Below are 14316 nucleotides of genomic sequence, written 5' to 3'. Positions count from 1 at the left end.
TGTCCAGCACTGTGAAGAGGGTGCTTTCCAGTGCCCACTCCTTGGTCTTCTCCATGAGCATTGGTAGAGTAGTTGGATAAAATGAAAAGGGGACTTTCTTCCATGTAGCTGCTTGTTAGCTCCAATTTTTCTTGCCAAGACTGTGCTGACTGAGTAGTTTTCATTCAGATTTAGGGGAGGTGGAATTTTCAGGAATTGTTTATGGATCCATTGCACGTACTTACTAGGACAGGACTGAGAACTAATTTGCCATTAGTCCACTTCTAGGTAGTAAACAGCTTGGTAACTGGCAAGAGGTCTTGCTATTCCCTGGCTGGCAGCAAAGCTGGTGGACCCAGCAGATTCCATCCTTGCTGGGTACAGCAGGTAGACCTCTGAGGATGTTTTACCCATCAGTAAGCTTGAACTGTGTATACCCACTGTTTCTGCCAATTCTTCAGCTTCAGACAGTGCCAAAAATAGCTTTCCTTCAGGCTTTTGGGGTACTTGTGATCCCTGTAGTAACACTGCCTTCCCAGGGAGGGCCAAAGGACAGGGGTGGTTCATAAGCAGGGTGTGTGACTGATACTAGACAGAAGGTCTGGCCTCCCCTCAGATTTCTAACCACGACCTCTTTTGACAGCGTGACTCACCACTGGGATGGGGAACCGGCTGCAGTCTGTGTGGGTCAGCTGTAATTATCACAGCTCGTCTGACTTGTGTTAGATTTGTCATTTATTTCCTGTGGGAGCCATGACAGTGGTAATCAGTGTGCCACCACTCTCCCTTAAAATGAAGTAGTGTTTATTAGAACAGAAGTGTGTATTGTGTTAAGAGTTGATGTTGCCCTCAAACACACTCTGTGCTTCACAGCCTGGCCATGTTTGCTGCAGCAGATGTGTCTTCCCCACAGAGATGCTTTGTGTCAGAGCTCACCCCTGCTGCCACAGGGGTCTGTTTAAATCTCTCCTTGCAGGCAGCTGCACCAGCCACTCCCTGTTGGTCTGTTCTCTCCTAGCATCAGCCAAACCACGTCTGCAGGTTGTCAGGGTTGTCCCCATTGTGCTTCAGGTGTTACTTGGAGATTGTTCTCTGGGAAGCTCTTGAGTGGCTTCCCCATCACGGCACGCTGAGCTCTATGATGTGTGTGTGGAGATTCCCTGCTCTCCCAGCCCAAGTCCTTAGTACAGCCAGAGAGCTTAGTGTGACAGAAACACGGGAGTTGCACATCACATACAGTCACACAACCAGAGACATACAGTTGTTAAGTTTTTGGTGTTTTTAGAGGTTTGCACAGTTGTGCCACAAACACTGAACAAAGCCCAGATCAGGATGATTTTTGGAGGTGTTTTACTTCCTGTTCTCCCTTCTTCCCCTTCCCCCATCCTGTCTGGGAACTCTGCTTTGTATGCCTAGTTTCCAACCACCACATTTGAACTAAGTGTCATGAGAGGACTCAGTTGGTCAGCCATTCTGTCCTGCTCCTGGCTCTGCTGTAAGCCCGTGATGAGACCAGGAGGTATTGTAAAGATGGGCTCAGGGGGACCACCTGTGTTGCTACATCTGTAGCCTCCACAGTTCCTTTGCCATGGATAACCCTGCCTGAAGCCCAGTTTCCCTACTCTTCAGTGACTTGAGCAAAACATCCACCTCTCTGGGGAGAGACATGAAATGCAAGTTACCAAGATAATGCATTCCCAAGTACCAGCTCTAAATGTCCTTCCTTAACAAATGTTGCCTTGAATTTCAGGTCTGGGGATTTGTCTGTGCTGAGGTCTCAGAGCAACTCATTGCTAACCTGCAGTTTCCTCTTTAGGGAATTCCCAATGAAAGCTGGAGGCTGACCAAGATTAATGAGAGCTACGAGCTGTGTGACACATACCCTGCCATTCTAGCTGTGCCTGTAAACATTCCCGATGAGGAATTAAAGAGAGTGGCATCCTTCAGATCAAGAGGACGCATACCAGTGAGTGGGACAGAGGAAGCCACTTTGATGTGGTTTTGTTTCACATACCTTTCGGCAATAAGTACTACCAAGATCAGGCTGAGTGGATTCCAGGGAGCAAATAAATGGTCAGTGGATAATAAAAGTGACAACAACATGTTTGAGGACATAGAAAACAACAGCATCTACTGAAACTACTGTTGTGAAAGAGATGTAGACTAAACCAAAACTAGAAGATAAGATAATTTAGCACAACTCAAACTATATCTCAGTTCAGTTCCTGGGAAACACAAAGCAGCTCTGTTTGGCTGTTTACAAGAGTCTGGCCTACTCTGACTTTCAGGATAGAGGAAGACGCAGTGATACTCTTGATGAGAGTGCTTATTAAATGAAATAAGATAAAACACATTGTTATGATGATTATTTCAGAGGTAACTGAAAAGGTACTGGTTTACTTCTCAAGTCTATAGAAAATTCAGTCTGTTCCTAAAGTGCTTAACTTTTACATTGTGTAACATAAAGTAAGATACAGCCCACATACTGACTCACGCAACAGCCAGGAAAACAGTCTCCATCGTATTTAAAAGTCAGACTTAAACAATTTGATCACCTTTGGTTTGTTCAAACTTTGGGAATGCTACCAGAATGAGTAAGGACAGAGGAGTTCTTTCATTCAGTTGTGATTTAGTAGAATCCTTCAGTCCATTTAGCCTTCTGGAAGCAGCTAACAGGATCCTAGAGCAAACCATTACAGGTAAATCATTTCCCTGGTTTAACAAATCCCATTTTTCCTTAATTTAATTCCCATTTGTTTCCAAAGGTCTTGTCATGGATTCACCCAGAAAGTCAAGCAACAATCACTCGCTGTAGCCAGCCCATGGTGGGAGTGAGTGGCAAGCGGAGCAAGGAGGATGAAAAGTACCTTCAAGCCATCATGGATTCGAATGCCCAGTCCCATAAAATCTTCATATTTGATGCAAGGCCTAGTGTGAATGCTGTAGCCAATAAGGTCAGGTACTTTTTCCTCTGACTAAAACTGGGAATGTAATAATTTAGAGCACATTTCCCACCACCATTTCATATTATTCTTAAGGATCACAAAAAGGTTTTCCACTGCAAAGGAAATCTGCATGCAATGATCCAGTTCTCTAGACAGACTTTTGTACTTGCACTGGTATCTGTAAGATGTCAGTGTGACTACTAATGGTCCATTCTATTAATTTACAATGGGAAATGAGATTGGAAGGGGAAAAAAAAATGAAGTAGTACTAAGATCAGACTCTAGCACTTTGGGCCTTGTGTATCACCATTTTTCAATTCACATGGGTGAAATACTGCTTCCTCTAACAGCACCAGAACTTTGTCCCTGTTAACTGTGATGGGCGCAGGAGATACTCAGCACTTCTGAAAATCAGGCATCGAGATTTTTAATTCCAAAATATAACTGGGGATTGCTAATGTCAAGGAATATTGCTGTGTTCTTTCTGCTGTTATAGAATCACAGGATGGTTTGGGTTGGAAGGGACCTTTAAAGGTCATCTAGTCCAACCCTCCTCTGCCATGAGCAGGGACATCTTCTGCTAGATCAGGTTGCTTGGAACCCATCTAACCTGACCTTGAATGTTTCCAAGAATGAGGCATCTACCACTGTTCTGGAAAACCTGTTCTAGTGTTTTACCACCCTTAGTGTGAAAAATTTCTTCTTTATATTTAGTCTGAATCTACTCTCTATTACTTTCAAACCATTACCCCTTGTCGTGTCACAACAGGGCCTACTAAAACATTTGTCCCCATCTTTCTTATAGGCCTCCTTTAAGTACTGGAAGGCTGCTATAAGGTCTCTCCATGGCCTTCCCTTCTCAGCCTTTCTTCACGGGAGAAATGCTCCAGACCTCTGATCATCTTTGTGGATTTGATCCAACAGTACCATGTCTTTCCTCTGCTGAGGTCCCCAGAGTTGGACACAGCACTGCAGTGGGGTCTCACCAGAGCAGAGCAGAGGGGCAGAATCCCCTCCCTGGCCCTGCTGCCCACGCTGCTTTGGATGCAGCCCAGGACACATTTGGCTCTCTGGGCTGTGAGTGCCCATGGCTGGGTCATGTCCAGCCTCTCATCCACCAGCACCCCCCAGTCCTTCAGGGCAGGGCTGCTCTGATCTGTTCATCCCCAGCCTGTGTTGATATCAGGAGTGTCCTGACCCAGTTGCAGCACCTGGCACCTGGTCTCGTTAAACCTCATGGGGTTCCCATGGGTCCACTTCCCAAGCTTGTCCAAGCCCCTGTGGATGGCATTTGATCCTTCTGTTTGTGTCACTGATGAAGATATTAAATAGCCCTAGTCCCCATATGGACTCCTCAGGGACACCGCTTGCCACTGGCTGGACATTGAGCTATTGGCCACTACCCTCTGGCTGTGACTATCCAACTTCTCATCCATCAAACTGTCTGCCCATCATCTCCAGTCTAGAGAGAAGGATGTTGTGGGGCACTGTGTCAAAGGTTTTTCTCAAGTACAGGTAGATCACACCCATAGCCCTTCCCCTGTCCGCTGCTGTAGTCACTCCATCATAGAAGGCCACGGGGCTGGTCAGGCAGGACTTGCCCTTGGTGAAGCCATGCTGGATTTCCTGAATCACCTCCCTGTCCTCCATGTGCCCTGGCACATCTTCTCAAAGGATCTGTTCCATGATCCTCCCAGGCACAGAGGTGAGGCTGACAGGTCAGTAGTTCCCAGGGTCCATCATTCTATCCTTCTAAAAATTGTGTTTCATGCCATCACTTTAAGCTTTGTTTTAATGGTGGAGCTGCTTTGTTGCACTAAAGATCTTTTTTTTTTTTTAAATCTGCCTTTCCCACCACTTAGGAAAGACAATTAGTGTGTGGGTTATCCTCCTCTGTAATAGTATGGTAAATTTTTAAATGATAGATTAGCGAATGTAATGAGTTAACAGCTTGAATGGGGATAAATGATAATTACAGAGGAAAAGAAGGCTTGTAATGTGATACTCTTTAGTAAAAATTGTAGGATTCATTAGCTATTGCAGAATAGAGACACAAAGTGTGTGCCTGTACATGTTTGCTCCCAACTGTAAGATAAAGCCAATGTTTTTTGCCTGCTTTAGATAGCCCAGTCACTGTCATTGTCAGCTGCTGTTTGCTCAGGACAAAGGACTGGGGTAAAGTACAAAATATGTTTTTGCTTAATGATCTGTGTGTGGATTTTGTTCTTCAGGCTAAAGGAGGGGGCTATGAAAGCGAGGATGCCTATCAGAATGCAGAATTAGTGTTCCTGGACATTCACAATATTCATGTTATGAGAGAGTCGCTGAGAAAACTGAAAGAAATTGTGTATCCCAATATCGAGGAGACTCACTGGCTGTCTAATTTAGAGTCAACTCACTGGCTAGAGCATATCAAGGTATGCATGTTTGCATCCCCTGCATGTGGCTGGGCAACCACAAGTCCTTACCAGTCTGCTCACTGGGAAAGATATCCAGAGCTAATGCCAGGATTTTAAATTCCTTGTAAATTTAAAGACTTACAATTTGTTTTCCATTTATAAGCAACTAAAACCATAGTTTCTTGGAGTGAGGAATCTTAAGGAGATGAGAAGAGGGACAAGAGAAGGGGCTAAAATACTGAAAGATGGTGCTTTGAAAGTGAAGGATGTTCCTGGGTGATGTGTAACTGTGAAAGCTCTGCTTAGAGCTCAGGAGTCACGGAGTTTCCAAGCTCTTGACTCAGCTCTTTGACATCCTGGCATTATTGACTGGTCCAGACAAGGAAATGCTGGGAGTTTGTGCCCTGTCAGCCTTTCAGGAATCCGAGCAGAGTCAGAATAAGGAGGCAAAATGTTTTGGCTTCTCCAGATGTTGGTTTTCAAATTAGCTTCTTCTGCTCTAAAAATGTCCAGCTTACATTGTTGCTCTGCTGGTGCAGACGGGCAGATCTGCTCCTGGGGCAGCTGCAAGGTGATGCCCATTCCTATCAGACACAAAATGCTCCTTCATTTAAATCCTGACTTGTCCAAGGACTGAGCTTTATGCAAGGGCTCTTCTAGAGTTGTGCCTACACTACAGTTTAGATGTATCGTCATCTTGCTGGAACAGAAAATGTGTTCACCAGTTTGCTGTCCTAGTTATAAAGTAGTTGGAACTGATTTACCATTCTCCTTGAGGCAAACAGAGCCCTTGGTCTGTCCTGTGCTGTCACTAGCCATTTTTCATTTATAGTTTCTGTTCCAAAGAGATTTTGTAATTTGTTTTTTTTCCTTGCCCTAGCTCATTCTTGCTGGAGCCCTTCGGATTGCTGACAAAGTGGAATCAGGGAAGACATCTGTGGTTGTGCACTGCAGTGATGGCTGGGACCGCACAGCCCAGCTCACCTCGCTCTCCCTGCTCATGTTGGATGGCTACTACCGAACTATCAGGGGCTTTGAGGTGCTAGTGGAGAAGGAGTGGCTGAGCTTCGGCCACAGGTTTCAGCTGGTGAGTCACTAGCCCATGGAAGGCACTGAACACAAAGTTATTGTCCCTCCTGAAGGATTTCAGGGGAGTTTAGCCTTTCCTGTGAGAAGTTTCCTGGCTGAACTCGCAGAAGAGAAGTGAATGCTGATGTTATTGTTTTCTACCTATAATTCCATTTATCTCTTAACCTCCTTGGGACTGTATTGGTTAGATACCAGGAACAGCTGGTATTAAGTCTCTCAGGTGTCTGACTGATAATGTCACGTTCCCATGCTTAGGCTTAAACTAGCAGTGTGCTTTGGGTTCAGTGCTGGCATTTCTGCTGGGAGTTGGCAGAGACCACTGGGACATTTTTTGTCTTCATTTCCAATTCAGTCCATTTTCTCAGACTGCTTGGGCACCATCATCTAAGAAATGCTTTGGTATTGAAGAGGTTGGGGAATTTGTTTATAGCCTTGAGCTCACATTTTTTTCAGGCACAGTTCATTTTTGGAGAGGCTTCTAATTATATAGGTGAAAGAGCAGCAGTTTGAGCCTGGATCAAGAGTAGCTTGTGGTTGTGTCCTTGCAGCTGGCAGAGAGGCAGCTTTGTGGGCTTGTGACACGGCAGTTTGTTATAGTTTGCACTGATGGGAATTGAGAGGGCTTTTCAGTAGAATCCTTTCAGTCTTTGTTCCTTCTGTGTTTTGCTTGTAGCTGTTCTCTCATGGTTGTTTCATTCTGCAAGGGCTAGAACAAGGTCTGTGTACAGCACTTGCAGCAATGGGTTGCACTGTCAAATGCTCTGAGGAAGGTGGGGAAACTGAGGCACTGAAACAACTGAGGTTGTGCTGCAGCAAAACTTGTTATCTGGTATTTGAACAACGAGTGTTTTAGCTTCTTCACTGTGTAGACAAGGAAGATAAGTGACAGTGATGGTGAGGGGAGAACTGTATTGGAGATCTCTGTTACTTACACGTTCTTGTTCTGTCTTTGTACCGTGCTTGGGGCTCCCGGGTAATACATAACCATTAATGCACTCTGCTAGTTCTGAGGAGTCGTGCCTCACGTGTTGGCCACACAGCACAGTCAGGGTTGGAGGCCTGCTTCAGGGAGTAGTGTCATTAGTGCCTCTCTGGAGGTGGTAGGCGATGGGCTGGGCTGGTGTTTGTACAGCTCTTGGAAGCAGCGAGGTGTTGCGTGACGGTTATCGCCGCATGCCGTGCCTGTAGGTAGTGCTTGTGTCTAGCACGCTCTACTACTGAAGTAGCCAGGACAACAGCTGCAACTGAAGCAAAAAGCGTTCTCATTTTTTTCCCTTCTAAACTTTAGCTATTAACTGAAATCAGTGCCAGCATAGCATCTGGAGCCTCTACTCAAACAACTCTTGTTTTAACTTAGCATGAAAATATCCCCATAAAGAATTTTCACTTCAAAGACAAAGAGAGTAGCTGTCCTTTACTCCTTTACCCACTGATATGGACAAAGCAGTATCAAGACTCATTAGAAGCTTTTGAAGCTGTTGGTAAAGGTTTAGGTGACAGAGAGCAGACCCCAGCAGTTTCCCCATGAAGCCCTGGGTGACTCGTGTTCTGTGTGCTGCTGTTTCAGAGGGTTGGCCACGGGGACAAGAATCACGCGGATGCCGATCGCTCCCCCGTCTTCCTGCAGTTCATCGACTGTGTCTGGCAAATGACAAGACAGGTAAACTGCTGGGTGGCACCCGTGTCCACAGAGCCAGGGCACTGAGACATGGCACAGTGTCTGGACACAGGAATGATTTCCAAGCTGACCTGTGCAGGATCTCCTTCCTGGGCTTGTACTCTGGCTTTGATTCTGGCAGCAGGCTTTTTGGGAGCCTGTTAAGCAAAGAGCCTGAAGGCACTTGCTAATGTCAGTCCCTACCACGGGTGGGTACGACAGATCCCTGTTGCCTCTGCTCAAGCTGATGCTGTAACCTGATCCAAACTGCAGCAAGACAGGCTCCATTTTAACTTCTTCTGAAGGCCGATGTACTGCTCCCAGTTCATAATGTGATGTACAGAGCTGAGTGCCTCACTTCAGACCAGGCATGGCAGAGGTGCAGTCCAGGAGAGATCCCCTGTGTCTGGGAGGTTTTTCTCCAGGCATGTGGAACCTGGAAGGTTTTTGGTATCTTCTGTGACACAAAAGTCAGCTATGGTCAGGCAGTTCACTGGAAAAAAAGCTAGGCTCATCATGGATTAGACCAGGAGAAATGGAAGAGAAGGATGGCACTACATATGAAGCTGTACCACATCCATGCAGAGAGAAGAGGAGGCTTTACTGTCATCAGAAGTCACTTTCATTTTGGTCTCCTTGGATTGCTCCTATAGCTGGGCATCCTGACCTGCAGCTGGTGAGGTCAAGATGTCACAGCTGGGGCAGCCTGGGAAGAGAAGGGTGGTTGTGAGGGAGGAGGGCCTCCTGCTCTCCTCTCCATCGCCCCTGCATATCTTTGCAGTTCACTGCATGTATTCTTACTGACCTTTTGTGGAGCTTCAGTTGTCCTTGTCTCAGATTGTTTCTGCACAGAACTCAGCAACAAACATGGCCTATGCCCATACACCTTTTCCTCCTGCTGGCCTCTGTCACAAGGTGCCTCCCTGCTGTTCCCTCTGGGCAGTGCTGTGTTAGGCACCCAGGTTATTTCCATTTGGCCCTGGGAAATCTCCACTTTTTGAACATATTTATTTCTTGTGAGCCTTTTATTCACAGTCCAGCTGCATGGCTTGTCATGAGGAGCAGGCATAGCAGAGCGAGCTTCAATTTGAAGCAGCACTGAGTGTATATAAACACAGTGCTGTAACCCTGCTGACCTCTGGCTTTTGCTCAGAATTCCTCTCTGCACATGCAAAGTAGCTTTCCAAGAGGGAAACTCTTGCTCCTGGAAGGAGCAAATATGACCCTGAGTATCCAGCCAGGCAGGGAACAGGGACAGATCCTGTTCTAGAAATCAAGAGGCCAACTCCTTACCAAGACCACAGTGTGGGAGAAAGTTTATTTTCCTGTTTCAAAATCCCAGCCTAATTTTCTGTTTCTGCCTAAAGTTTCCTACAGCATTTGAGTTCAATGAGTACTTCCTGATCACCATCCTGGATCACCTGTACAGCTGTTTGTTTGGGACCTTTCTCTGCAGCAGTGAGCAGCAGAGAGTGAAGGAGGTAAGACAGCTTCTCTCCAAGGTAAACCCTGTTCCTGAGTGCTTTAGCTGGCCAGATATTGCTACAGAAGCTGGTTCCTCACTCAAAGGTAGATGTAGATGTGGGCCTGGGAAATGCCAAGCCCACCTTCTCAACAGCTGGGACTTGGGGGATTTTCCTCTTTGCACAAACTGCTATCTGTTGGAGACTTCATATTTCAGAGCAACACCATCTCCCTTCTGGACACTCTGTCTACTTCCAGTTAGTCACTAGTGGTTGAATAGCTCTTGGTGTCTCCCAGGCAGTGGAAATACAGTTGTGCTTTGAACTTACAGTTTACTGTAACCTTCTCCGTGGGAACTGGTGCTCTTTTGTTGTCCCTTTTCTTTGAAGTGGTCCCTTTAGGGTACTTTGAACTACCTAGTGCGTGCTGTCATTCTGCACACACAGGTTACAGCAAGTAACTGGTCTTAATGTGTGTTCTTGCTGTGCTTGCATCTTCCCGGGAGAGGACAACTCTCCTACTCTCAGTGAGGACGCGCCTCTCTGTCCTGCCACAAGCCAGCTCTGCCCTGCAGTCTGGCCGAGGTTTGTTTGCCCAGGGAGGAGCGTAGAGATGTGTACACTCAGACCCAGTGTGGAATTAGAAGGAAAACAGTGGCACTCATTCTGTCTCACCTAGCTGAAGATGAAGCATTCTGTCACCAAAGGCTGCAGCCGAACAGCACAGAGGTACACGAGGGCAGTGCTGTGCAGACCTGATGTGATTACATTTGATAGAACATCAGTTAAAAATAATCATAAAAGCTAGCTGTAAAATAAAAGTGATAGCATTTTACTATAGTGAAATCAGTGTCCCTGTTTCTCTGGGGTCCACAATGATTGAATAATTGTCATTTCCAGGGAAGAAAATCTGCATGCTGTTTGGACGTGGGTTTGGGGGTTTTTTTAAAAGGCCGCAGCTTAGTGAAGTACTTAATCTAGAAAGTACTTCAGCACTGGTTTCAGTGGGAGTATTCACAGGCCTAATTATTCCACTAGATCAGGGCCTAAGTCAAATGTTTTCTCTTCTTCCTTTGCAATTAAATCCAGCAAGTCCTCCAGGAGCACTTTAGAGAAGTGAAGTTTAACTAAAGCACTCAGAGTTCACATGCCAGTCCCCTCTCGCTGTACCAGTGGTGATGCCTGGTCTGTGCTGGCAGCTGGGTGGGTCAGAGGGGTTGTTCTGTACCAGGGTGCGTGTGCCTGCCTGCATTCATGTGCTTTGAGTACAAGAACCACATCAAAAGAACAGTTTTGGGGTTTTTTTAAGCTACAAAAAAGCAACCAGTTCCATATTAATGACAGGCATATGTCTGTGCTGCTGTAGTTTGTAGATAGCTGGGATTCGTATGGCAAATAAAGCCTCCTCCACCCCCTTCCCTTACAGAGCCTTCCAAAAAAGACTGTATCACTTTGGTCTTACATCAACAGCCAACTGGAAGACTTCACTAACCCTTTGTACGTGAGCTACTCCAACCACGTCCTGTATCCCGTGGCCAGCATGCGCCACCTCGAGCTGTGGGTCGGTTACTACATCCGCTGGAACCCCAGGATGAAGCCTCAGGTACGCCTCTTCTTACTCCTGCTTCCCTTTCTGCTGCTACCAATACTCTTATTTGGAGATCAAGACCTTTAGGTAATCTACAAACTTATGCTGCCACTGCTTAAATCTGAAAACAAACACCTAAATTCAAATGCCAGCAAGAGCAAGCGTCACCTAGAGCTGCCTGGTGCACGTGCCCAGCTGGACATCACCACCTTGTGAAATCTGCAGGAACTGAGGATTCTCAGCAGTTTGGGAAATTCCTCACTAAGAATGTCGGAAAAATTATTTGAATTCTCTTTACAAAAGAGCTTAAACCCCTAAGACTTCTCTGGATATGGGGCTCTAGATAGGAATTTTGGGGCTGTATTTAAATTACTGATGACAGAAACCTGCTGCTTGCTTTGGCTGCCTGAGGTGCAAGGGTCTGACCTCAGCCAGCAGGGAAGCTGGCAGGGAAGTCTGAGCATGACCCTGAATGCTGACATCACTTTTTAATAGGAAGGGACAAAAATTCCCGATTGCCTCACTGCCCATCTGCAGGTAACAGCTCTGCAAATCTGCAGCCTTAGACACAGGAACCCAGCAAACACTTTGCAGTACTGGCTACTAAACAGTCAGAACTATGTGAAAATATTTAGAAGAATCTGGCTGGTTTTCCACCCTCCCCAAGCCCCTGAAATTATGTCCAGGCTGAGATGCCATGGCCAGTGTCCCCCAGAAAGGTCAGAGATTAGAGTTTGGCAACAGTCATCTTTCAAAATGCGTACAGACTGTTTTGTTTAGCCACCCCTGCAATGTGCATGTTGGATCCAAACGAGCAGCCCAAAGCCAGAGCAAGCACTCAGGTACCTGTGGGCTGGAGACTGATGACTCTCAAGTACCTCCCCTCCTTCCCTCACAGCTGTGTGTAAGGTCAGCAGCAGTTTTGTGTTTCAGGCTCCCACTTCCACGCTCATCTCCCAGTGCTCAGCTACACATTCCCTTGCAGGAACCTGTCCATAATCGCTACAAGGAGCTTCTGGCCAAGCGGGCTGAGCTGCAGAAGAAAGTGGAGGAGCTGCAGAGGGAGATCACCAACCGTTCCACCTCATCCTCGGAGCGAGCCGGCTCTCCTGCGCAGTGCGTCGCTCCCGTACAGACAGTTGTATAATACGGACTTCTTTTTGCTGAGTAACTTCCCAGGACCATGGGGGGCAGCTTTTCAGAAACCCCCTGGATTTCCAGCATGGTGCTTGGGAGATGCCAACCTATTTATTTATTTCTCTCCAGGGTAACTTATTAGTACTGTAGCACTAGAGAAAGCTTAAAGCAAAAACCAACACAGACAAGGCCCCCTATGCAATTAACCTTCTCAGTGGCTAGCTTTTAATACAAGCCAATTGCACCTGCCACTTGTAAGAAGCCTGGAGCTTGCTCTTTGTTCACTGATGTGCTGGAAATCACTTGGCTTGGAAGAGTCTGCGCACGAGCATGAAGTACTGTGGAGGAAAAATGTCTGCTCAGAAGTTTGAAAGGCCAAACCTGCCTTTCTGTTGGAGCCTCAGATGCAGCTGTGACATCACACACCCTCCTGCACAGCAGAGTGAACAGGGGCATTTGCCAGCACAGCTGGAAACAAGCAACAGTAACGTCTGCAACGTGTCACTCCCTTCACCTCAACCTAGACCATAGGAAGCCATGTAAATGATGCCTTATTTAAAGAACAGGCAGCTTCTCCCCAGTAAAACACAGCAGTAGAGGAGCAACATACAGGCCTTGATTTTGTAGGACAACGTTTACTTCCATCTCTGCAACTTTGGAATCTTGCTTATGGTTTACAGTGGGTGTGCCAGGATGCAACTTAAGCACCTTTATTTCTGAGGGGGGGAGCAGAGTGTGGCTCCCCTGGGCTTTCCACAGCTCCTCTGGCCTCCAGTGCCTCATAGTCATCAGGGGAAAGGTAGTGGAATACCAAGGGGCACGTGTGAACTGCTGGGATCAGCCATTACGTTTTGCTTGGGCAAGCATAATTAGCAATTTTAATGCTTCTGTGCAGGGTTATAGTGGTGTACTTATGGTATTTCAGTTTTCTGCTAACTAATGGAAGCAACTGTGCATCAACCAAAGACGCCTTTCTGCCTGCATTGCAACTGCTGCTTTAGGTTTTTCTGGCAGACTGAAGAGCTTAGCCATTTTCTAAACCCTACCTTTTTCCTCATAGTCTGCTTCAAGAACTGGTGTCACTCAACTAAACTCAAGTTGAAATTCAATTTTAATACAAAAATTTACTGTAGGAGATAAACCAGACACTTGGTCAAACCCTGACTGCCCCCTTGCTCTTCCAAACAGGTAAGCACAGGGTTGCAGAAGAGGGGGCTTTCAGAAAGGCAGTGAAGTATGTGCAAGGTCTTCAGGCTGCTTCTCCACCTGTCTGCTAAGGAGAAGGGGCACTGCCTGGTGTGGGTTCCTGTCTTGCTCTTTTATGACAGGATCCCAGACTGTAGTCACCTGTTTAATGTGCCTGTCAGCTGCTTCACTCAGCTGCTATTCCCCTTGAGAAGGATTTTTGGAGAGAGCATAAAAGCAGACCCATTTCCACCTAAGAAACTGCCTTTCAAAAGCCAAATTCGTGCCAAGGCAGTTAACAGTCTTTCCTCCTGCAGTCTCCACTTCTGTCTGCTCTACTGCTGCAATCACCACACCGTGCTTACAGAGAAATCCACAGCCACCTCCTGACAGGATAAGTAAGAGGCTGCACAGCATCACCACGTTTGTTACAGGGTGGCCTGACGCATTATGGTTCAATAGTGCAAAGAATCCACACAAAATACTTTCTAATGACTTGGATTTGCTTTGAGGTTAAAGGGCAGGTCTGCTCTTATGTACAATCACTATGTAAGATGGTTTAAAGCATTATTCTGTATTAGCAAGTTGACTGTGTGTGTATATTTTGTTTCTTGATGAAGGCTGTTTGGTTTCCTTAACACTAATAAAAACAGATAAATGGATAAAGTTCCTGTGCTCTTATTTGCAACTGTGTGGTTTTCCAAAGGACTTGCAGGACATGCAAGCATTAAATAAATAGCAGTGCAAGGTCAGTGCGTGAAATCCAAATCTCTCTCCTTCAGTAAAGGGTCTTGCAAGATACTAATGTTGAAACTCTGAAGTCTAGAATGACAGAAAACCAAGATTCATCTTTGGACAAGTTTCATTTATCCCA

At 46.2% G+C, this 14316-nt stretch overlaps 1 protein-coding gene across 2 annotated transcripts in view; it reads left to right on the top strand.

The window, feature by feature from the left end:
* The window catches only part of MTMR2 (myotubularin related protein 2), a 63153-nt gene extending 49049 nt beyond the window's left edge, over positions 1-14104 (top strand). Inside the window, exons 8-15 of one of the 2 annotated variants that reach the window (XR_007201589.1) lie at positions 1796-1945; positions 2745-2933; positions 5156-5341; positions 6204-6410; positions 7980-8072; positions 9437-9550; positions 11003-11135; positions 12106-12210. Coding sequence is in view for 1 of the 2 variants with exons in the window: in XM_048294590.1 (XP_048150547.1) it covers positions 1796-1945; positions 2745-2933; positions 5156-5341; positions 6204-6410; positions 7980-8072; positions 9437-9550; positions 10959-11135; positions 12106-12267 (1278 nt within the window). In the remaining variant the exon portion in view is untranslated. Of the gene's footprint in view, positions 1-1795; positions 1946-2744; positions 2934-5155; positions 5342-6203; positions 6411-7979; positions 8073-9436; positions 9551-10958; positions 11136-12105 lie in introns of both variants that reach the window. The other variant, XM_048294590.1, reaches the window with a different exon arrangement.
* The last annotated feature ends 212 nt before the right edge of the window (positions 14105-14316 follow it).

This window comes from Corvus hawaiiensis, chromosome 2 (assembly GCF_020740725.1).
Source record: "Corvus hawaiiensis isolate bCorHaw1 chromosome 2, bCorHaw1.pri.cur, whole genome shotgun sequence".
Lineage (NCBI taxonomy): Eukaryota > Metazoa > Chordata > Aves > Passeriformes > Corvidae > Corvus > Corvus hawaiiensis.
The sequence above is the reverse complement of the archived record's forward strand: the minus strand, read 5'-3'. Positions and strand labels throughout refer to the sequence as shown.